Here is a 26,327-nt window from a genome sequence, read left to right as displayed (position 1 = left end):
ACTAATTAGGTTAATTGGCAACAGGTCAGTAACATGATTGGGTATAAAACTTACCAAGCGATTTCCTTATAAATCAAATCAAACCCGAGGTCTACTGATCTACTGCATTTTTAAAACGCAAAAGGGCCGTCACACCAAATATTGACTTTGTTAATTATATTACTGTTTGCTGCGCTTTATATGAGATTTTTTTTTAAACGTAGAAACATTTAATAATTCGCTTTACGGCATGTCTTGGCATGTGGCGAAGACTTTTGTACAGTACTGTCAAAAACAGACATTTCAGCATGACAGATATGATGCACTAAACTGGCACTAGACTGGAGTGGGGGAAAAAAAGAAGACGATAAAAACAAAACAAAAAGTCCAGGATCAGAACTGTGCATAACTGAGACTCATCGAATCTCCTGTGTAACTCCTAAATACCACTTACAGTAAGTGTGTAGTCACGCACACTTACTTCTAAATACAGCCCGTTTATGTTGAAATGTGATGCTACTGCATGCTATAGTGGAAGTGGAATTGAAGTGGAAAGCTCACTGAAGTGATATAAGCAGCTTGAAATGATATAAAAAGCAGCCATTAAGACAGTACACCGTGCAGCACTTTTTGCAAGTTATGTATTAAGATAAAACACATCAGTTGCCTTGGTAGTTTTTCACTTCATATATATTAACGTCTCACCATTACCTGGCCTCTAAAACAACATACAGTGCCCTTCATATGAATTCACAGGGGTGCCAATAATTGTCGCACACCTATATTTACGAAAGATTTTGTTGTTTGATAAACCTGTGTTGTGTTTGATATCCATGAGAGCAGAGTATTTTCGTGATTTTTTTCAACAAAAGATCAAAAGGTTAAACGATAAAGACAATTATTATTATTATTTTTTTTTCACAGCCTTCTTTGCTCATATTTACCAAAGGGTGCCAATATTAGTGGAGGGCGCTGTATGTACAAGACTCTCATTAACATTGAGAGTTTGTGTTGAATAGATGAGCACAAAGACGTGTTTTGAAAGCATGTCTGCCAAGTAAGCCCATGCCTCTTGTTCAAGATGACATCGCGTCTTTGTTTCACATCTAAAGATCAACCCAGATTTTCTGGGAAATACACGAGTAACAGACAAGTGACTCAGACACGGTCAAAATAAGAGATAAAAGCGTTTAGAATCATGCTTTTGTTACATTTAAAAAAAAAAAAAAAAAGATCTGGAGTTAAAAACTTGTTTGTTACATCTCCTCAATCGGTAACATCATTGGTCATAAGCCGTGCGTCCGGCTGGTCACGTACAGATAGAAGAAGAGAAAAAGGGAGGAACTTCCTGGATGACTGCACTCACTAACCTGATGTGGGACGAGGCCAAGTGAGGTCGGCGGTTCATTCATGCGATCATCGCTGCTACTCGCCACCGCGTAGCCTCTGCAAAACAGAGAGAGAGAGGACGGAAATAGAGAGATGACACACAACGAATATAAAAGCCTCTCTGGATTGCTCCGTCTTTCAGATTCTCATTCCATGCATCAGTTCCCTTGAAATCCATTTATATTTCAGTTGACTGATCTGAGAGTAAGCCTCTCTCGCTCGCTCCCTCTCTCTCTTCACCACACTTCCTGAAGATATAAACATCCTACCAGGGTTGCAGAAAAAACACCAAACACCCCCAATTAACAATTTTCAGATAATGATCTTCCGACATTTTCCCATAGTTAGTTTATTTTCGATTATATTATATTTAACAAAAGAAGGACGTAAGGAAATCATTCTCATGGCTGGATGAGAAAGCTGTCGCAAGGCTGTGATGGACGTTAACAGGAAACATGGCAAGTACATCACACACGAGACTGTTGCCAAACTTATTAACAGATTCAAAAAGACCGGAAGTGTTGTGGACAGATCGAGAAGTCGTCCACGAACATCCACTGACGAAGGTACGACTTCTGTGGTCATGGCATATTGTACGTAGTCCCCTATGTATGGAGTCTTTTTTGGGACATCCTGTAGAATCACAGCACTAATTACTGCTGATGTCATTTCCCTCTGAGGCAGACGTTTTTAATGAGCCCGGGTGAGATTCCTATGTTATGTAATTATTTTAGATATAGTCGTTAAATTGAGAATCAAATGAATAAGCACGACAAATTTTCATTGTATAATGAACATGTTAATAGGCTTTTAAAAATACACGGCAAATGGTGAATTTTTCATTGTTTCTTGAGACCTCGTAATAATTCCACACTGCTGATGACATGACTGTAGCGCTAACGTCATCATGTGTTTTACGTGCTCGCGTTTTACGTCATCAAACCGCGATCGGTTTCGTGAGCTCGGCCAAATTTAGAGACTAACGATCGAGTCATAGAATGCGATTATCGGCCGATTCCGATCGGCGGCCGATCGTTCGGAGCGTCCCTAACAAACACCGCATGTCAAAAAAGCCAACATTTTCCATGAGGCGTACTTTTCTAACTGCCCGGACAACTGTATTAATATCGTCCACTCTGTTTACTTTAGAGGTCAAAAAACTTACACGTGTTATTGACTTAAAAGGTCTCATTTACCAGCAAACTTCACAAAACGAAAGACCTTGCAAAACAATTTCCTGCAGTTGCAGTTTTGCCAATTCGCGAAGTTTTCTGCAAAAAAGGTAAAAAAATAAATAAATAAATGAAAAAGCAAATTGCACGGCTAATTTTTTTTTTTTTAAAGCCACACCAAAATCAGCATTTTTGGCCACAACAATCACAACAAAACTCCACAAAATCCTGAAAGGAATGCTGAAATATGTGTAGGCACAATTTTTACAAGCAAGCTTAATGAACACAGGAGCATTCCCAAATACCTTTTACTGAACAGTTGAAGTATAACATGAATCTTCAGTGGCTGAACTGACAAAGTAATCGGTGAAACACTGAAAATAGCTTCAATTTCCTTTCAGATTAAGCTGTGCTTTCAGTGGCGTTATTATGCTCGGTTTATGTATTAAAACAACCATTATTTCAGGCGAAAAGCACTGTGATTTCTGACTTTTCACAAATATCAGAGCCATACATTTTAGCCGCTACTCTAAAATGAAAAACACAAGAGTCTCCCTCTGTTATGTTCCATCCTTTGTTGCAGATCCTTTTATTCCTCCCCTGATCCGTCTCTCACACAATCATTTAATGCACCCGAAGAGATAAAAGATATCGGCTCTGTCTAGTGAAACGGCAATGGCTCTATTTACTCTGAAATCCATACATGCAATAGGGAGTGTAGGCATGTTATGAGGAAATGTACAAAAGGAAGACAGAGAGAGAGATAAATATACTGATAGATGCTGAAGTATTTTTGCTAGATACTTAAGAAGTTTACTCTGTGTGCAATTTCAGCAGACTTTTAAGTCTTGTCGTTTTTTTTTTTACTTATCACATTCTGCAAAATGGATTACATAAATCAAATTTCCAATAAAAAAACAACTCTCGATACTCCTTACATGTTTATTCATCCCTTGAAAGTACTTGTTACAAATCATATCTAAATTCATCTTCTCGTCTCATCTAATTCATCTTCTCGTCTCATCTAATTAATAACTGTACACTATAGTTTCATCGAATGGTCTCAGTTTAGCACCCAGTCATTTCAGTATAGCATCCAATCAAGTTTATCAGGAAGAAAAAAGATAATATTAAGAACTGTACTCATTTGTGATCGGCAGTGGCCTTTTCATGCTACGAGGTAAAGTTGAATCTATAGATATCCGTGTGCAGTTTAACGATGGGCAAGCCTGCAGTGTTTACCTTGAGGATGAGCAGCCCTGGCCATCCGTCAGTAAAATACTACAACATGCTAGAGTAAGCAAAGACTATAAAATGAGGCGTCGTCTTTGCGTCCCTAAGAGGCATGATCTGTCTAATTTGAAAAAGCATGCATTATATTTAGCTTGGGCCAGTTTAAACTAGTACTGATTCCAGAAGCTATCATAAAGGCAGCAATGGCACTTGAGTCCATTTTTAGTTGGATACCTTCACTTTTACCCGTGTAAGATTTTGACAAATTACCTCTGCACGTTCCACTGCACATATTTGAATATTTTTCCTATTGCACTCTTTTAAGTTTAATTGATATATTAGTATTTATATTTATATTCCTCAATCAATCATTCAATGCCTATTTATCTCACTGGAGCTAAATAGGCATTGAGCGTAAAGTTCTAAATCAAAGTAAAATTATCCGCTACAAAAGCATTTAAAAAGCTTAATTTACTCTGCTTTTGCTTACTTCTGGGTTCTAAATTGGAAGTGTGAAAAGGGTCCATTAAACTAATGGATTCATTTGTTGGCCCAGACAGGAAAGTGGTTGATGGTTAGCTAAATGTAGCGTATATGAGGAAGGTGGGTTTTTTTTTAATTTTATCTATTGATTTTTTTGTCCATTTAAAAGAAAAGACTGAGTTGGGAGATGTGTATGTGTGGATGTGATGTAGCTCTCACCCTTCTGGGTGCTGCAGGATGGAGACCATCAGCTCAACAGCCAGCGCGCCGGCAATCATGGCCAAACCAGGCCGGCTCACCGTACACTGCTGATCCAGAGTCCTGTCCCTGGTCGACTGGATTAAAATAATAATAATAATAATTAATTAAAACAAACAATTTAAAAAATACATATATAGGGCTGCAACTGATGATTATTTTCATAATCGATTAGTTGGCCGATTACTTTTTCGAGTAATCGATTAGGGGGGAAAGTTTCAGTACCATTTTCTCATTTATTTAAAATAAAACCTACTAACTGAGTGCTACAAATTCCATGCTTTTTTTTGCATCTATAAAAAGTAATAGATAAATACATACACATATTATATATATATGAACAGATGACATGGGATTGGGTGGATAGATGGGTAGATGAATGGAATTGAACAGATTTTTTTAGATTAATAGATAGGAGGATACACAAGAGTGGATTTTTTGGAGTGATGGATCAAATTGAACTGATTTTTTGGATGGCTGGATGAGTCTTAATGGATATTATGGACAAATGGATGAATGTATTTGTGGCTGGATAAATACGACAATGGATGGAAAGACGGATGGATGGATGGGTATGGACCTATTTTGGGATGGATGTATGGATGGATGGATATGGACCTATTTTGGGATGGATGTATGGATGGATGGATATGGACCTATTTTGGGATGGATGTATAGATGGATGGATATGGACCTATTTTGGGATGGATGGATGGATGGATGGATATGGACCTATTTTGGGATGGATGTATAGATGGATGGATATGGACCTGTTTTGGGATGGATGTATAGATGGATGGATATGGACCTATTTTGGGATGGATGTATGGATGGATGGATATGGACCTATTTTGGGATGGATGTATGGATGGATTGATATGGACCTATTTTGGGATGGATGTATGGATGGATGGATATGGACCTATTTTGGGATGGATGTATAGATAGATGGATATGGACCTGTTTTGGGATGGATGTATAGATGGATGGATATGGACCTATTTTGGGATGGATGTATAGATAGATGGATATGGACCTATTTTGGGATGGATGTATGGATGGATGGATATGGACCTATTTTGGGATGGATGTATAGATGGATGGATATGGACCTATTTTGGGATGGATGTATAGATGGATGGATATGGACCTATTTTGGGATGGACGTATGGATGGATGGATATGGACCTATTTTGGGATGGATGTATGGATGGATGGATATGGACCGATTTTGGGATGGATGGATGGATCAAGATACATTTCTTGGATACTACCACCAAATCAGAACTAATGATTATCAAAGGAAACATGGAAACTCACATCTCCAGGGGCAACAACATCATTGCAGAAGTAACAGCCCAGTCGATAGCCAGGTATGTTGGAGAACAGAGACATTCCTGAAAATATGAACAGTACAAGCTTTAATAAAATCATAAATGAAATACATTGTGCCATCATCTGCTGTTATTTGTTCTTTAATGGCAAAGACATGGCAGGCGCGTTGGTCTGAGCACATATTCATGAAATGCAGGCTTGATTATACTTCCACATTCACATTACAGTACAGTATAAGGCAGTAAGTCTAGAGCACGGTACTGAACTGTTAGTTTTACTAACTCACTCCTCCACTGTCCAAAAAAAGACTTTAATGACTTCTAATGATCTTATGCTGTGTTCAGATGCTTTTTGGAAAATCGTACAATATATATACATTCAGATTCTCATCAGGAGACCCATGAAATGGAAAAAGATCCAGAGGCAATGATATTGCTCAATCAGCCAATCACGCGGCAGCAGCACAACACAGAAAATCATGCTTATACAGGACATGAGCGTCAGTTAATGTTCACATCAAATGTCAGAATGGAAAAAAGTGATCTCAGTTACTTGAACCATGGCGTGATTGTTGGTGTCATATGCGCTAACATTTATTCACTTCAGAAACTGCTCATCATGGGATTTTTAATGCGCAACACCCTTTACAACCGTGGTGAACCGAAAACATTAATGTGGACGAGCTACAACATCAGATTTCACTCCACAGCCTTTCTGATTTGTTGCTGACCATGTGCATTCCTTCATAGAAACAATTTACCCATCTTACAATTGCTACTTCCAGCATGATAATGCACAATGTCACAAAGCACGAGTCCTCTAAAAAACTGCTTCCATGAACATGACAATGAGTTCACCAGTCACCAGATCCTAATCCAATCGAGCACCTTTGAGACGTGGTAGAACGGGAGAGTTGCAAGATGAACGTGCAGCTGACAAATCGACAGCAATTACGCGATGCAATCATGTCAACATGCTCCCAACACTTGGGTACAATAATCTATACAACGAAGAACTGAGGCTGTATTGAGAGCAAAAATGTGGGCCATAACGAGTATTAGTATGGCGGTGGCTGGTGAGTGTGCATTTTTGCACAGTTATGCTTATAGCACAACATCATAACTTCCAAAAATACAATTCATCCTTATTATAGAGTAATTAATATTCTTATCAGACAGTTATTTATAAAAACAGATGTCAAAGACGAAATGTTGCGTTAAATGTGACATCTAATAAACTTGCGGATCATCCCCAATTTCCCCTTTTGTAATTGCGACTTCATTGGATGTTCAATTCAATGAAAACTTCCCCGTCTCCAATACCACTTGAACGCGACAACAGGTGTAAATCACACACAGTTGTATAAAAATGCCATTCTCAGCACTCAGAAACGAACACCAATGAAAAGAAAAAAAAAAAGTTTCTAACACAAATGTTTCTAATACAATGGGCTGAAAATCTTTTCAAATAACCTCTAGCACCTGTTATTTGAAAAGCAGAAGCAGAAACATATTCGAAATCATTTCCTTCCAGCTCCTGCTTTTCCACCTAAGCTGAGCATAAACACTGTGTGTAGGTTTATGTGTTTAACATGTTCAAGTTCAACACATGGAAAGGTACCTTAGTTTACTACTACCAGACATTTAAAAATGGCCTGAATGGGTAAAAGCCTTTCCAAACAATCGCCTCAAATCATCTTTTAAAAAACTTGAAGCAGAAACATATTCTAAATAAACTTTTATTGGTTTTCAGCCAAGCAGAAAAAAAAATTGGGTGTATAGTACTTTTTTTTTTTATTGCTGGAATCTCCATTTTATTCTGAAACTCAAACCCACCTAAAAGAGATAGACGGAAAACAGATCTAATTATAGAGGAATAGAGGGAAATGAAATCTGTGATTGCGTTGCCTTGAGGTTAATGTTGGTCTTGTGGGCTAAACTCTGCAGTACAAAGTTGAATAATTGGGGACATTCCAGTGTCTACCTGTACTTCACCAGAATTCTTTTCACCAGATTTCCTCTCGCCAATCACGAGTCAGAAAACACTTGTTCCTCCGACACAGCCTTCAAAATTGTGCGTACCTGGTTGAGTCCGAGTGACATAACAAGTTAAATCTAAACTAATCAATGAAAGCTTTGTACCAGGTACATTGGTACAAAGATAGAGGCGCGTCAATCAAACATGCTTGTTTGAATAGACGGCCACACCCATTAGGGAAACTTTCAAATCCGTCTGATCAGTGTGTTTAACTAGTGTTTGACCGATATTTGATCAGATTTCTATGCTAGATTTTTCCTTGATGTTTAAACTAGAGATGCAGCAGTACTGATACTGGTATCGGGTATTAGTCCAATACTGTGCTCATTTACTCATTAAAAAATCATCCAAATACCAATTACACAATACCATGTGATACTATGTGGTATAATCCTAGTGAACGTTGGCATGCTAATAAACAGACGACACAAAATGACAACAACCTGGAAGTATTTCACAATTAATGATGGCAGTCGATGAGTTCACTGCGAGCAGCACAACAGCAACAAAAGGTCTCCAGGCAACGCTAGGTGAGTGAAAAACCAATGCTTAACCGGTATGGTGTATGTTGATGATCAGCTGCTATGACAACGGGTGATTCTTACTCAATGAAAACAAAAATGTACTTCACTTACAGCTCTACAAATTAAAAACAAAACTGGCAATTCTCCATTGCACCGGTTTTAAAATGAATTAGCTTATGTTATAAAGAATTTTCATGGCCACTATTGTCCCTGAGTGTTTAATAGTAAGTACGTTGTTCATGTCAGTGTCTGTATCGGTACTGACGAGTACCAAGAAACCTGTACTCATACTTGTACTCGGTCTGAAGAAATAGTATAGTAATAGTAATAAGTAATAGTAATAGTGATGGGGGGGCGGAGTTAACATACGTGGTATATCATATGGAGATCAAGAACATCTTGTTCTTACAGTTAGAGACTATAGCTCATGTTTTTCCATGCTAACATCTGGTCAGTGGTTTTTCTACAGTGGAATGGTATGTTATTTCTGCTGAATGAATAAATGTAAAGGTACGCCTGCTGACTGACTGAAAGCTGTTCAAGGTCAAATTTCATAATATTGGCGAAATGGTTGTCCTGGAGAGTGATCACGAAAATACTACTTTCGCTGGTGCGTTTTTAATGGGTGCAACCAGTTCAAATCTGCCAAACCATTATTACAGTAATCATAACATTCATTCATTAGAGATGGAACTGTGCACTCTCTTCAATCATTTATTGATTTAAAAAGCCACTAGGATAGATACTAAGGAGTCCTTTCATTCGGTGTCAAATTCAAACAACAGGAAATAAAATGACTGAATAACGTGTTCGCTGGTCCGATCTGTCCTACCTGGTGTCGCTGGAGTCGAGGCTGAAGAGGAGTCTGATGCACACAAGGATGATGATGCACTGGAGTCTTCAGCGTCGGAGTCTTTGGGTTTCTTAAGGCCATGCCTCATTACAACAAAGGTGTCAAACCCCAGAGCTGCATTAACTACAAGCTGGAAGGGCAGAGACGTTAAGGGACGGATTTGTTTCAGAACGCAATATAGCTACGTTTTTTTCTAACTTTGCTAGCAATTTGCACTGACAGAAAAATGATTTAAACAGCCCACACTCACTGAACAAAAAGCAAGCATGTCTTTATTCTACTATATTTTCTGTACTATAAGATATTTGTGTCTCACTAAAATGTGTTGCAATTTATAGAGTGAAGTCAATTATAGTCTAGAAAAACATGCATTGACTTCTTCACTGATGTATTATTCAGACCAGTAAAAGTTAATATACCTTTCTCTGGCTAGCTGCGATGACTGTGGGGAGCCATCGACTCTCCCGTGTGTCCATAAGCAGGAAGATAACGTCATGTGCTGAGATTAGTGACTCCAACTGTTCCACGTCTTTCTGCGTCTGAGCAATCATCGCTTCAGAAAAACTCACAGGGTGGCCAGGCATGGGGATGCTCATGTTGAATCCTTCAGTATTCTGGAATGGACAGACAAAAGAGGATTTTTTATTATGCAAAAAATATATTTCTTGTATAGTGCAGCATGGTGGTGCAGGGACTTGATCCTGAGGTTTGCATGTGTGTGTGTGTGTGTGCGCGTGTGTGTGCGTGTCCCGAGATGAGCTGGCATATGTTTCTGTCTCGCTAGGAGAGACAACAGATCTAGCACAATCCTAAAAACAACAAAACTATTAATGAAGATAAACAAATTAATGCATTTTTGCAGGGAAATCCTGCTTTGGGAATGGGGCATGACTGGAGGGAATGGCTTCCCGGATCATGGGTAGTGGTAAAGACATTGTGGTAGCTCAGTGGTTAAGTGGTAGCCCGAGTGGTAGCTCAGTGGTTAAGACGTTGAACTACTGATCAGAAAGTCGTGAGTTCAAATCCCAACACTGCCATGCTCCCACTGCTGGGCCCTTGAGCAAGGCCCTTAACCCTCAACTGCTCAGTTGCAAAAATGAGATAAATGTAAGTCGCTCTGGATAAGACTGTCTGCCAATCCCATAAATGTAACATGATGTAAATCTGAACCTGCACTTTGTTCAAACACAATGTTGCTCGTAAGTGTACTTGGTACCAGAACACCTTGCGCCAAATGATCTTAGACACTTCAGAAATGAATAGAGCGGTCATCTGATCATGAACATTCAGTGATGAGCTGGATTTGTTGCTGGTCAGATTTATCTCGTAAACCCAGGAGAAACTGGCATGAACTTCAGGAAGAGACAAATTTAACACACCTCTGGAAGCTTCTGCCATGTAGTGAATGAAGTTGGGGACATCGAGTCTGAATGGACCATGTTCAATTCCTCGATCGTAGTCGGCTGCAATGAACTGTGGCCGGAAGAATGTTGGTGCCTCTCATGGAAGTAACCCTAGAATGCGCTGTCGGACACCAGTTGGTAGGAAAGCCATTAAGATGGAAAGGAGGGGAATGGGAGAGCCAGAAGGGCTGCAGAATCTACTAAATCAGTTGGAGAAGCAAAATCCCAGGCATGAAAGGAGTTTGGAGAGACCATAGAAAAAAGATGTCCTGGCATCCTTAAGCGCCTCAGAAGGGGAAGATAAACCATACACAAGCTCTGCTTGGCAAGTGCAGGGGGGTGTTGACCTCTACTGAGGATGCTGTTGAACGATGGAAGAAGTACTTGCCCTCCCTTCAGAAGTCAGCGGCAGAAGCATCTGGTGTGTTGGAGTCCATCTCTGTGGCTGAGATTACTGAAACCTTCCCGATGGCAAGACTGATGGGATGAATGAGATTTCGCAAGATATGTGGAAGGCACTGGACGAGGTTGTGGCTGTGTGATCTTCACACTCTCTTAAATCCACGAGTGATGGAAAAAGAGAGTGCGAGATTGATAAAGGCCAGCAGTAACAGCAGTGTTACAGCTACTGTAGCAGTCTGTGGTGGTGAAGCAAGAGCTTCATTTGCAGACAAAGCCCTACTTTACTGGTCAATCCACATCTCTATCCTCACCTATGGTCCCGAGCTTTAGACAGTGACCGAAAGAATAAGGACAGATTGCAGAAATTAGGTTCATCCAAAGGGTTGCAGGGCTTACTCTCCATGATAGGGTGAGGAGCCTGACAATCCAGAAGGACTACGGAGTCGAGAGGCCCCTGGCACGGATGGCCCCTGGTTGGCTAAGTTGTAATAGGTGCATACTACTGGGTGGAAACCCTGGGACAAATCCAGGACCTACTGCAGAGATTGTATCGCACAGTTGGCTTGGGAACGTCTGGCGATCCCTTAGAAGGAGCTGGAATGTGTAGCTGGTTATAGAGAAGTCTAGACTGACCAACTTAGCCTGTTACCACTGTGATACCCACCAGGAAAAAAAAGAAGGAAAATGAATTAATGAAAAAGAGGACAAAAATACATCTTATAGTCTGGAAAATAAGTAAAGATAAGATAAATAAAGATACACAAGCCAAGACGCAATGCACTTGTATACGGCTTTTTGGACTATTAATAGCAGCCTGACTGTATTAAAGTGGGTCACTTTATCACTGCATGGCTTTTCATATACTCTGTTAGGTAAATAAATCACAGACACAGTATAATTAATGATGTCTATTCAGGTCTGAATAATAGTCCCATTACATCTTGTGCACTTCCTTTCATTATTCGTTTAAATTGTAACGTGAAAAATATTTTAATTGTAATATTTTAAATAAGTTATCTATTTAAAAAAAAAAAAAATGACGTAAAGATGACGCAAATGAGACTGAAGTGATTAGTGACTCATTCATCGCTCACATTGTGATGTCTCAACACTCCCGAAATGAGTATTACCCTAAGGAGGTTTCTGCAGTATGTCTGTGTGTGTGTGAGAGCAGGTTGGCGAGGACTAGAGCACTAATTATGGCTGAGATAAGAGCAGAGTCTAATTAGCTCTAATCACACAGGGGTTTTGCAAAGGTAAAGAATGAGTTGCTCATTAGCCAAACAGGAGGAGGCGATCGATGCAGGAAACATCAATAAATTATGAGCCGTGTGTAAACAGAACAGAACTCTGGTTCAGCAGAATGAACCAGCAAGAATTATGCAGAGGAGGACGTGGGGATTTTGGAGTGAGAACTGCTTGAAAACCACACAGACACACAAATAGGAAGTACCATCTTTGTCAGGTCTATGCCTGATTTTTTTTACTGAATTTTACTATAGCTAAATAATGCAATACCTATGCCTAAAACTAACCCCAACCTTAACCTCTAATAAACTACTACTATATCCCAAACTACGTACTCTAAAAGAGTAAGTAAGTAAGTAAATTTTATTTATATAGCACGTTTAACACAGCGAAGCTGACCAAAGTGCTGAACAGAGAGAGTAAGAAAAGTAAAATAGAAAACAATAACAACCAAAGAAAGACAGACAACAGTAAAAATGAGATTAAAAACGCCTGGGAGAAGAGATATGCTTTCAGCCTCTTTTTAAAAATGATAATTGAGGGTGCAAGGAAGATGGGCAGTGGTGGGGCAGTGGTTAAAAGGCTCTGGGTTACTGATCAGAAGGTCAGGAGGTCAAACACCAGCACTGCCAAGCTACCACTGTTGGGCCCTTGAGCAAGGCCCTTAACCCCCAATTGCTCAGTTGTATAAATGTAACTCGCTCGGGATAATGGCGTCTGCCAAATGCCATAAAATGTAAACGTAAATGTAAAATGGATGTCCATTGGCAATTGATTCCATAAAAAAAAAAAGGGCGGCGACTGGAAAAGCTCTATCCCCCTTCGTTTTTAAACGAGAACGAGGGACATACAAAAGAAACCTATCATATAACCTAGTATATAACAGGCTACTCCACTACAGGAAGTAGTAGCTGCACACTATTTTCACATTCCATTCAGGCCATTGTTTTTGCTGGGGCTTTTTTTTTTTTTTAATTTGTGATGCAATTTGCGGAGTTTTCTGTGCTTTTTTTTTTTTTTGGAAAACTACTTGAAATTGCAATTGCAAGATATTGTTTTGCACGGTCTTTCACGGGGATGTTTGTTGGTAAACGAGACCTTTTAGCTGTACTCATGTTTAACGCACGTGAATCGAAGAGGGCTTTGGCTGAATGCACGCCGTGATGAAGTCACATGACACGCCTTGGCTGAAATCTACAGGAAATCTGCAGTACCAGACCAGACACTTTATTAGGAACACCTGTATACTTGCTCATTCATGCGATCATTTGGCAGCAGTGCAATGCATAAAATCATACAAATCATGAGCTTCGGTTAATGTTCACATCAAACATCAGAACGGGGGGAAAAATGTGACTTTGATCGTAGCATGGTTGTTGGTACAAGATAGGCTGATTTGAAGATTTCAAAAACTGTTGATCAGCGGGGATTTTCACACACAGTTCTGCAGGCGGAAATGATTTGTTAAATAGACAGGTTATAAGAGAATAGCCAGACTGGTTTGAGCTGACACGAAGGCTACAGGAATTAAAATACCTTCTCTTTACAACTGCGGTGAGCAGAAAAACATCTCACAATTCACAAAACATCAAATCCCAGGTTCCACTCCTGTCAGTATTAGTATGGCGTTCCTAATGAAGTGGCCGTGAGCACCTTGTGAATCTCACCAAATGCCCAAAACCTACTTTAAAATGCTAACCATTCTAAAAGACCACATGAAACTAGAAGAAATGACTCATTTTTTTATCACCTTCCCATGAGAGCTTGATCTAATATTTCAGCTTTGGCAGGGTGTTCCTGATTATTCCAGAATGAGCTTCAGAGGGGTGAATTAGACTCGAGACTCATGCTCGGTCAGAAATAACGTGATCCGTCAATTAGCTTCAAATCTCCACTCAGCCTAAAGTTCAACATTTCACACGAAATGCTTAGATAATCTGATGCACAGATGCCAGGACATTTTTTCTATTCTTAAATGCAAAATAGGATTTGGCTAGAGAGCCTTTTCGGTCCGTTTGGTTATCCTTCAGCTGTAAACTCTCCGTCCATAAAACACATAACGGCAATCCATAGAGCTCAGGTTTCTCTAGTGTCGATAATTCATCCCGGGTAAGAACGAAAATGTTTAACTTGTATCAGTTCCTGATGGCGGCCTTTTCCGATGCGAGTCAGTAAAGTAATCTCATGACGAGACAGAGTCTGGTTCAAATTTCAATCTCAATTTAAAATATTGTGATTTCCAGGAACCTGAGTCAGCACTAATTAATGAATAAATCCAACATGAGCATGAGGTATTACATCACTCTGACTGTCTAAATGGATAGTCTGGCTAGCAGCATAGAGACTGTAGATAATGAGCATATACTATTATTATAATACTATTTTCATTCAAACGAAATTTTGAAAAATACACAACGGTTAGTGACGCTTCATTTAACCTAAATTCTTTACCTTAATCTGTAAAGATTTCCTGTTTGCTAGTAAGCGAGCCAACCTTAAGTGCTGTGTGTAAATATTAAAATTAGCCAAAGCCAGCTAACATTATGCTAACCGCCGTGTGTAGATATTAAACTTAGCCGTGTTTGATAGTAAGCGTAAAAAAGTTTTTTTTTTTTTGGAGCTCGTTTCTAAACTCAGGTATTTATTTGTAATGTTGCGTTCATTAGTTCTCTGAGGACAATTCCCATTTAGATGATTTCATTGCTCTAGGGAACAACAGATGAAATATGTGGCACACATGCTTGCCAATCGCATGGTTATTCTTCAGTTTTTCCCCCCAATAGCCAGTTCTTCATTCTCATTAATAAATGGAAACGTATTCAGAGGAAAAAATTCAGTTAGTCTGTTTTCATTTATATCTACGTATTTCTATAAATTTGCTTCATTCTGTATATTTGATTTATGAATTAACACAATATTGTGTGGCGCCCTGATAATTCAGCTGGTATAGGATTTTGGCTAAATTCACAGTTTGCATGGCTCCCGCTTGATGTAACCCTGAATTATACAGCATATAATCTTCAGTGAAAGACAAGCTGTCACTAGTCATACAGCGCATCATTCATCAGTATCAAGCACTCAAAAGACTAAATTCGTGTTTCTTGTGCCTGTCTCTACACGCATTATGTACGTTATCACTAACTTGAAATGCTGCAATTACTGTCATGTATCTGTTTGCATAGTTTCCATCCCATAAGATTTACTAGGGAAATAAAGTACATGTATTTCCCTTAAAATTTTAAACATATCTTTATTTTAAAAAAAAATGAATGTGTGTATACAAATTAACAACACAAAATACAAGGCGAAAATCAGCCAAAAACAGTTTGAAGAGTTATATCATTCAATTCAACAGACAGCATAATAATTATTCTATTCTTCAAAAAATACTGCAGTGAGAGTACACATTACATATTACATGTGTACAGAGGAGAGCCCGCCAGCGTGGTCCTTGAAATGTGAAGGATCTGGAGAGATTCTGTATGGAGGAACAGTCTGAGATCCCTTGCCATGTATTCTCCAACCTCATCAGCCATTATAGGAGAAGACTCAGAGCTGTTATCTTGGCAAAGTATTGAAAAGGGTGCCAATAATTGCTGCACATCTATATTTAACAAAGATATTTTTTATTTAAATAAACCTCTGTTTTGTTTGAAATTGTTCGATATGCATGAGAGCAGAGTATTTTGGTGAATTATTTGAACAAAACATCAAAAGGTTAAACAATAAAGACAATTTCGTACAGCCTTCTTTGCTCATATTTACCACGGGTGCCAATATTAGTATAGGGCACTGTATATTAGATGTAATAATCATTTAAACTTAATCAAGCAAACTCTTCTTCCTCTTTATCTGGTATCAGGAGAGGCAACGAGGGTTGTTTTTTAAAAAAATGCTTCTCCTAAGCACGCTGTTGGGTGAGCAGCTAGCATAATAGCGTATTAGCTTAGCTATAAAAACAGCAATAGTTACAGTCAAGCAAAAACTGGAAGATTCTCCCAAATCTTTAAGGTCTGGTGTAAGGGAGCACATTGGCTTCCCTGTAAGTTACGATGCTGACAGCCGGTAAGTGGTGGACTGAAACGTTACAGTGTGCCGAACGTGCCAAATAAGAGTACAATACCACACGCTAGTGGTGTGCGATATTGACCAAAAATGATATCTCGATATTTTCTGGGATTTTTTCGATAACGATAAGAAATAGACGATATTTTGCATCCTTCATAAATGTGTTTGTAAAAGTGTTATACTAGCTCACTCTTGTTAATTAGGATATTAATTGTTGCTTACTAATGATATAAATGGAAACAAGGAAAAGAGGTCTTATTTATTTACTTAAAACGGACTTTTTTGCTGCGTGGGTGTGTTTTTGTTCTGGTAGCACGGCTGTTTTAGGAGTGTCTTGGACAGCTGACTCTCGAAGCTTTTCATACTCATATTCTGTGCGGTGGTTGGTTCGCAGATGGTGAAACAAATTAGTTGCCGAGCCGTCTTTAACGGCAACCGATTTCCTATATATTCTGCATCGTATATACATCAACCGAGATAACTGAGATATGTCACCAAACATGGTCACCCTGCTGAAATATACCGTTTGTAACAGTACATAGACATTTTTCTATCAGGCATTTGGCTGGCGATAGTGAAATACATCAGCGTTTTGATGATCGATCACTTTATGACCCGACTACTACAACATGACTGAAGTGTATGTAGTGCAATCAAAATTCTACAACACGCTAATTTTAAACTCCCTATGGCTCAAGACTTTACACCCTGACTCACAATTCTGCTGCTGCAACTGGCCCCTGAGCTATCCATATGCAAGTCTGAAACTGTTAGAATTTCCTCGATTGTTCATATTTTGTACACACAATTTAGCTAAATTTATGCAGCTTTAATAATGCAAATTCACAGACATCGTACGCTAGCTAGAGTTGGAGCGGAGGTTCTCAACCCGGGGAGAGATCGGAAGGGGGGTGCAAATTGTTTTCAAGAAAGAAAAGAAACCACAGACAGGGCATCGTTTGTGTACTCCGTGTATTTTGTTGCTTTTCAGATATAGTGTGCATAAATGAAAAACCCCGCATTCCCTCTCCCTCTGTATTTTCTTTTTGCTGGGGAGAGGTGGAGCTTAGCAGCCTTTTATCTAGCTCTAAGTGCAGACCAGTGTTGCCAACCTAGCGACTTTTCAGACCCCTTTAGCGACCCCTTTTTTTGCCAAAAAAAAAAATCGCCTAGCAATAAATCTAGCGACTTTTTGGAAAAACCTTTCCAGATGTCCGCAGAACTTTCCTGCAAGCGCGAGGTCTTGCTTTCCCGCTGCACTCTCACCTCTCTCAGAGTCTGCTCTGTTCAGTGAGGGGCTGAGAGCCGAAGATTTAACAATGTCATGGATAACGAGACGCGCCCCTTCATCCTGATTTGCATAATTCGTATGCAAATGATTTTAGAATGCAAGACGAATGGAATGCAACATGTTTTACATGTAAAATAGTCCATGTTATTACAGCCTAGTTCTCTTGTTCAAAGTAGTTCTAGTGTTCAGAAACATTTTTGATAATAGATTAAGTTTATATAGAATATATATCATCATTATACCTGGCCTCCTCCAATATAGGGGGGCGTGCCACATGATAGGGGAGGCTTTGGGGGGGATAGGGCTTTAGTTACAAAAGGTTGAAAGCCCCTGAGTTACAGCATTAGCTGGCTGTTAGTGAGTATAATAAAGGTTACCTTTATACATGTAATCATTTGTAATATTTTAAACAGACCTGTAAACTCAGAAGACGTGAAAAAGTTGACATGTTTTTATATATATACACACAGTATCTCACAAAAGTGAGTACACCCCTCACATTTTTGTAAATATGTGATGATATCTTTTCATGTGACAACACTGAAGAAATGACACTTAGCTACAATGTAAAGTAGTGAGTGTACAGCTTGTGTAACAGTGTAAATTTGCTGTCCCCTCAAAATAACTCAACACACAGCCATTAATGTCTAAACCGCTGGCAACAAAAGTGAGTACACCCCTCACATTTTTGTAAATATGTGATGATATCTTTTCATGTGACAACACTGAAGAAATGACACTTTGCTACAGTGTAAAGTAGTGAGTGTACAGCTTGTGTAACAGTGTAAATTTGCTGTCCCCTCAAAATAACTCAACACACAGCCATTAATGTCTAAACCGCTGGCAACAAAAGTGAGTACACCCCTAAGGGAAAATGTCCAAATTGGGCCCAGTGTGTCAATATTTTGTGTGGCCACCATTATTTTCCAGCACTGCCTTAACCCTCTTGGGCATGGAGTTCAGAAGTGCTTACACATTTACCTCATCAAAAACCCCTGATTCAATGAATATGCAAGTTAGAAACCCCCGTAATACTACATACCCTTTTCAGTAGAGGTGTCACAGTACATCGTGACACCATGCCAAAATGTGATGCTGTGCATTGGGGAAATGTACAATTCACATCACTGAATTCAAGAATTATGGATGTAATGCAGCTGCACTCTTTGAACACCAGGAGGTCCTACTCTGTGCAACCCATAGTGCTAAAATATATAGACAGCATGCTGGTCACGTGATTGCATGTCTGCGAGATCTGCACTTGTGACGTCTCATAGCCCGATAGCTCCGGATTGCAAAGACCAACACCTTTTATGCGTTATATGAGTACACATAAGTGTTAAAAAGCTTTCGACCTACACCAAAGTTCACGGAAATCAGGCATTTTAGCCTACTTTGGAGCTCCATTTCTTCTATGTTTCAGTCAGACATTGTTTAGTTGCTCGAAAATTTTGGGAGAATTTACATATTTATTTATTATTAACATATGGTGAACCTGTATGTGAACCTTTTATTTCATTTTATTTACAATTTTAAACCTCTGTTCATGCACATTTTTTTTGTTTGTTTTATACAGCCAAAAATGCACATTGTTTTGCACCGTTTAATAATTCCGAAATTTAGAAATCTCTCTTCTTTTCAGAGTCTTTTGAGTCGTAATTTTGCTTAATTCAAAATATTCCAAAAGAAGCGAATCGAATCAAAATCGTGAAGCCAGTACCGTGAATGGAATTGAATGGAATCATGACTGCAGTGTATCGTCACACCCCTACTTCTCATTGCTTCACAGCCTGTATTTACATACCGGAACATGATTGCCCGTGATATTTTTTTGACACAATAACTTTGTGTCAAAGGTGCAATGACAATTTTAACATTAACTCATTAATCTTCCCAAAAGGATTGATTATAAATACACTTTCAAGTTCGGGGTGACTTTAATTTTGGGGTGTCCACATACATTCTGCATAATTTCAAAAATGTAAAAAGTAATATTGCTATGTAAATCGATATAATGATATCGATATGAATATCGATATAAATGATATCATTAGTTTATTCATTTATTTGATTGTTTGTTTGTTTATTAGGAATACATGCATAACACGGACACAGAAAATGAACTGCAACACAAAAAAATCTGTTACAGTAACAATTAGAACTAACACCAGTTTGAAGATCTCAGCTTTGCTAGCAGAAATTTGTACAACTAGAGAGGTATTGATCTGGCAAACAGGTACTTTTAAAGTGAACATTTTGGCACTGAGCATGCGGGCTTGTTGGTTAGGACGCATTTCCAGGCATGTGTTTTCTACACCTGACGGAGGGATTTACACTGCAAAGGTTCCGGTATAGAAAACAATACACCAGGCAACACTAACAGGATAAATAATAAACTAAACCAGACCAGAAGGAGGCTCTGAAGTGCTGTTTTAGAGGCAGAAACATACATTATTGCAACATATACAATCCGCATAAATTATTCTTCAGGGCAACTTAACTTTTTTGTGAGTATTAGACTTCTTTGGTCCTTACACACACACACACACACACACACACACACACACACACACACACACACACACACACACACACACACCATTTGTTTCCCCCACTCCAAAATGTATTGGCTTCCAGTTTGACATCTTCTAAAAGCTGTTGAGCGTGAATAAGTATGAGGCTTCAGGAGAAGAGGAGCTTGATGAAATGGTGGTTGAACAGATGGAGTCATATGAGAGAGGCGGACAAAGTAGACGACTGAATTGTTGGAAGAGGAAATGAAAACTCTGAGACGTAAACAACATTCCTACACAAAGCCTGGCTCAGAATCGCAGTCCCACCAGTAGTGTTTCATCGCCGTTGCATTGATTATGCATAGGGACACAAGTATGCTGCTGACACACAGGAAATGGCCTTGTTGCTTGGCAACAAAATTACACAGGATCTAATTTATGCAGTAAAACTGAGAACACAGTTATGACCGAGTGTGTTGCAGCACGGACTGGAAAAAAAAAAAAAAAAAAAAAGATTGATGAAGTTGCGTCTAAAAGTTTTTAGACTTTGTCCGTTTTAATATGGTGGAACGGTATTAAGTGGCCTTAACCTTGGTAGATTTATGGGTCCAAAAGGTGCCTTAAAATTCCTACCGTCATAAGAAGCTGTTTGGAAGCGTTCCAAGAAAGGAGCCTCAAATGTTGTGGCCAAATCAAACCCGAAATCAGACCTTTTGGTCATGCACACCGTCAGCATGTTCAGACACAAAAGGGGACTTCATACAAGGATCTGCTGGTGGATCAGCGATGCTTTGGGGATGTTTTGCGGCTGATGGTTCAGGGGTTCTTGTGAAGACTGATGACATCATGAATTCTGCTAAGTACCAGGAGATTTCAGCCTAAAACCTGGACGCCTCTGCCGGGAGGTTCAGACTCGGACACAGACCGAGATTTCAATAAGTTGATGAGCCAATCATACTTCCAAATCAATGATCGTCTCGATCCCTGGATTTGAACGTGACTACAAACCTGTATCTGAAATCAACGGGAAAATCCACATGCACAAAGCTAAGAATATAAAGGAGCTTCAAATGTTCTGCAAGGGAGATGTGGACCAAGATCCCTCGAAAGAGCAGGCATCACAAAATGTATTAACTGTATGAGTTTCTGCTCATCAACTTATTGCATGTGTTATTCTCTTTATATATTCATTTCCACTCATTCACTCAAGAGCATCAATAATTCTGGAGCGCACTGCATTAACTGGGAAATCTAGACAAAGTACTAAGAGGGGAAGAAAATGCCTGAAGGCAGTTAGAAAGGCAAAGCCTGGCCAAACAAGGCATCAGGGGACATTTGAAATGTGCATTAGCTGAAATGAAACGCTGGACAGAAAATAAGTATTTAAATTGCCTCACCACACCGGGGAAGATCTTCTTTAATCTATCCACTGCAGCCAAGGCTTTAGTTTTCCCTCCACTCAGGCAGTCCTCAAACTCATAGAGAGCCTGACGCACTGGGTTCGAGTAGGAGACCTTTGCATTGTCCACAAATGTGATGTGTCTCACTCCCCAACCCTAGAGAGAAGATAAAAGTCAGAACATCTCTAGCTGATCAGAAACATATAGTGGTTTATAAGGATGCATATTAGATGATATGCTTTTGTGTAGGAACTGCATTAAGGTCTTGCCATCATTATCTTAAAAGGCACAGGCCATAACAGACTTCTATTCAGGCTAGCAAAAGCTCTATCAAGATAATTACGTTAACTTACTGTGCGATATATGGACATGACCACGGTCATTTTTGCCGATCTCGATATCGCCCATTGCGTTTACGAGCGTGTTTGTTTACATGAGAATGAATATCACCAACATTGTAACCATTTCTGTACTCTCTCGTCTGCTCCGGGGCTGTCAAATTAAAATTTCCGACTTCAAGTATCCGTCGAATTTTAAGATAAAAATGCACATGCGATTGCAAAAACTGTGTGCATTCGAATTTAAGATGTGTAGCAGCACTAGCACCGATTTGAATTAAAACACACAGTCGGAAAAAAAAATGACACGCGAGATATCAATAATGCACGGACAATGTTTTCTGAAGAAGAAAAATCAAGAAAGAATAGTTGTAGTGTTTCAAACAATCCAGTGGTAGTCGATAATGTCGGGGATCGAGCCGCTTAAACTGAATGAGCTGAAGCTGGGTTAATTAACTCACCCAAACACATCCTATACACATGAGATTAATCAGACATATACACAACATAAATGTAATATAACTCGCTTCTGCGCAAAATGACATGAATGTACAGCGCGAGGTAGAACGGTAAATCACGTGAATACGCTCTTTCCGTATTAACACGCTAAAACACGGACAATGGATAACTAACGCGTAAAGAATTCACTATATTGTACTACAGTAGTGTACGCACTGTAATGAGATTATTTCAGGAGATCAGATTTTCACGACAAGGGCAGTTTTCACATTGTTTAAGTTAATTTGTAAAATGTGTGAATATTTTGTTTGATCTCAAATGCCGCTGACTGATATCCGATGCCATTTTAGTCCGAGTAAAATGAACAAAAATGAATAAATATTATGACATGACATAAATAGGACATAACTTTTGTGACACTCCAATTCCAATGTCCGAATATTCTTAAGAATTAAAAGTTCATTGCTTTTTGAAAGGGCGTACTTATATTATTATGCTATTATATTACCATTATATCAGTGGCATAAAATAGTCTTAAAATGACAATAATAGTTTATTGCAATTATTTCTGGGACAATATATCTTCCAACAAAAAGGAGTTATCATGAAAGGCCTAGTTTACGTTATATTTTTTGTACTATTATAAAAGAAAGCATATGAGGGATCAGATAACATATTCGTGAACCACGTCATGTATCATGTGTATCATATATCTCTGCTGCTGTACATGTAGGTTCACTGAAGTAGCCCGGGTTATTCTCTTTACTTAACAAGACAACTGTGCAGAGATTTGTCAGTGGAATTTCAAACGTGTTTAAGTTATTATCACGCATAACTGGCTGCACTGAGTCAGATATTCATGATTCAGATCGTTTGAATCGATTTGTATATTACAGTGGCATTTGTATACAGTGATGTCTCGGATACAATTCAGACCCAGTGTTAACAGCAAAGTCCATGATGTAGTGCTTGAATCTTCTGTTAATGTCTATACAACATGCAGTCAGCTCCAGAATTACAGCATCTGTTACTGGTAAAAGATGGGTAAAAAAAGATTATGAAATGATAAGTCTTCGGGGTTAATTAGCTTAATCTCACGCCGAAAACATGAGAGAAATCTACTCTTTAAATGAAGCGAATATATGAACAAAGTGCATTTTAAGCATGCTCCCTTTTTATTTTTTAAATCAGACGAGCGTTTAGGAATTCTTAAGGAAACTCTGGAGGTTCCTATACTATTGTACTTTGACTAGAACTGGGTTTTATGGTTTGTCCGCACAAAAATGTTTCAATGAAAACAGAATCCAGCTTCTGACATTTCAGTCCCCTGTCCAAAAGCTGAAGTAAAGAGTCTACAAGACAGACCTTTAGACCATGGAGGATCTGGAGAGAATCTGTGTTCAGTGCTGCTATGTTGGCAAACGGAGATCACACGAAGTAGTAAATGCAGGAGTGCCAATGACTGTGACATGTGGCTTTGTTAAAAATATTTGCCAAAGGTGCAAACGGTTATAAAGTTGACTGTATATTGTAATTGTGAGTCTATAAAGAAAGCTGAGTCTGACACAAAAAAAAGGCATTTAAAATATTAAAATGTCGCTCTTTATGTTAGATATTTATTATTTTGTCTTTACATAAAGCACAAGAATTTTGTTGAGCAGCATTAAATTAAACTAACTCTCTCACCATGAGTGTCCTTGCTACATTGCAGCCCAGTGTACCAGCTCCAAGCAAGAGACACTTCGTGGACACAACTTTATCCAAATCCAGAGAGGGGACGAGCCGCCAGCGCATCAACTTCAGATTAAGATCGACTGATGATTCTGCAAGTCTGAGACACACACACACACACACACACACACAAAATTTTCCCGACACATACTGACTCTATACTACTATTTGTTTGGGATAAATTTTCTGGACATGCTACAATGAGCCAGAATGACAATGACTCTCAGACGAAAGGAATAATGTTGATTATCTCATATCAAGGTCTGGAATAGACGGTACGCAAACAGTTAACTGAGCAGGCGTTAAGACCTGAGCGACTTTGACAAAGGTTAAATCCTTATGGGCTTGACTCAGAGTACCTCTAAAACAGCAAGGCTTGTGGGGTGGTCCTGATCAGTAGCCGTGAGAACCTATAGACAGTGTTCTGAGGAACCAGCTACATGGTGTTGGGCTCACAAGCCAATATTCTGCCGAGAAACCCTGGGTCCGGCCGTTCATGTGGACGTCAGATGGACACCTTTCATGGCGATACTATTCCCAGATGCCAGCAGCCTCTTTCAGCAGGATAATGCACCCTGCCACAAGTGTTTGATGGTTTGAGGAACCTGCAGCTCCACCTCGCAACTTACTGGACTTAATGGATCTGCTGCTAACATCTTGGTCCCAGATACCAGAGTGCACCTTCAACGTTATTGCAGAGTCCATGCCTCGGCAGGTCAGAGCTGTTTTGATGGCACTTCAAGTACCAACAGCATATTACGCAGCATATCAGTCTATGTCCATTATGTGAAGTTGCCAGAAGATATTTCTAGTAATTATGATCAATTTGCACACAATAAGCAATCTCTGTATAATAAATAGAGATGTGAATGTGTTCATGATGTAAATTTCATGTGTACTACATACATCTCATTTTAATACAAACTAATTGCTTTGACTTTGAGCGCTTTCTGAAGGACTTGCGGCTGCACATGTTGATCAATATTAGGTCACATGACTGTTCAAAGGCTTTTCCTTGGAACTCAATATGCTAGAAAAAACCTCTTTTCCCATAGGATACATAGGAACCTTTACTGACATGTGAATTTGGACAGAATGTAAACTACCTGGAGTTATTTCTACTGCTTAGTCATAGGTGGGAAAATACACCTTAATCTTTCCAGATGCATACATGTGCACACCATAAAAAAATATATATATATATAAATAATTTATAATAAAATCCCACACATACTCCCACGTTAATTACATTACTCCACCTCCGCATGTAAAAACCAATACAATCCAAATAGGGTTCAAGACAGTAATGACAATATAATTGATAATTAAATATACACTAATTATTGTACAATACCTTTTTGGGTCCATGCATTCACTGAGATTGACACTTCTAGGTCCCATTGCTCCTTTGGGGTTCTTCTCCCAGCCCACACTCTTTGGACAAGCTTTGAAAGACAAAATACTGTAGTAATTACGGACTGCCTTCATTGCTAAATCAATTCTTTTTTAGCTGCTAGTGGTAAAATCAATTCAATGGTCAATTTTCAGTTGTGCAAAAGTCTTTTAGAGAAAGCAACATAACCAACAAAAATGTATAAAATCTTATTTTGACATTAGGGCAGAAAGAAAAAAAAAAGCTCTGGCTAATTCCAAATTTAAAGGAACAGTTCAGAGTAAAATCTAAAATGTACACAATAATCCTCATACCCTAAATGCAGTCGATTAACAAAGACCTGTTTGGATAATAATATTAGCGTCTTTTGTTTTTCACTGGCACTAACAAGTACTGGAATTGCACTACATCGCCAAAAGTTTGTGGACACCTGATAATCACACTCATATGTGCTTTCCATTCCAGATTTACACTCTTCCACTCTTCTGGGAAGGCTTTATACATGATTTTGGAGCGTGGCTGTAGGGAATTGTCCATTCATCCACAAGAGTATTAGTGAGGAAAGGCACTGATATTGGGTGATGAGGTCTGGCACACAGTCTGCAAGCCAATTCATCCCAAAGGTGTTCAGTGGGGTTGAGGTCAGGGTTGTGTGTGTAGGACACTCGAGTTCTTCCAGTCCAAGCTTAGGAAGCCATGTCCTCATGGACCTCACTTTGTGCACAGGGGCACTGTCATGCCGGAACTGCTTTTGGCCTCTTAGTTCCAGCAAAGGGAAATTGTAATCCTACAGCATACAAAGACACTGTGTACAATGT

At 39.1% G+C, this 26,327-nt stretch overlaps 1 protein-coding gene across 1 annotated transcript in view; it reads right to left on the bottom strand.

Moving 5' to 3' along the window:
* atg7 (ATG7 autophagy related 7 homolog (S. cerevisiae)) overlaps window positions 1-26,327 on the bottom strand; it is a 117,193-nt gene that overhangs the window by 72,682 nt on the left and 18,184 nt on the right. The window contains exons 10-17 of the mRNA XM_053653617.1: window positions 25,471-25,561; window positions 24,072-24,216; window positions 21,586-21,744; window positions 9,683-9,877; window positions 9,243-9,393; window positions 5,835-5,911; window positions 4,476-4,591; window positions 1,350-1,425 (exon numbers count right to left, since the gene is read on the bottom strand). Of these exons, the coding sequence (XP_053509592.1) occupies window positions 1,350-1,425; window positions 4,476-4,591; window positions 5,835-5,911; window positions 9,243-9,393; window positions 9,683-9,877; window positions 21,586-21,744; window positions 24,072-24,216; window positions 25,471-25,561 (1,010 nt within the window). The remainder of the gene's footprint in view (window positions 1-1,349; window positions 1,426-4,475; window positions 4,592-5,834; window positions 5,912-9,242; window positions 9,394-9,682; window positions 9,878-21,585; window positions 21,745-24,071; window positions 24,217-25,470; window positions 25,562-26,327) is intronic.

Source organism: Ictalurus furcatus, chromosome 21, assembly GCF_023375685.1.
Source record: "Ictalurus furcatus strain D&B chromosome 21, Billie_1.0, whole genome shotgun sequence".
Classification (NCBI taxonomy): domain Eukaryota; kingdom Metazoa; phylum Chordata; class Actinopteri; order Siluriformes; family Ictaluridae; genus Ictalurus; species Ictalurus furcatus.
This window is presented reverse-complemented; position numbering and strand designations above follow the sequence as displayed.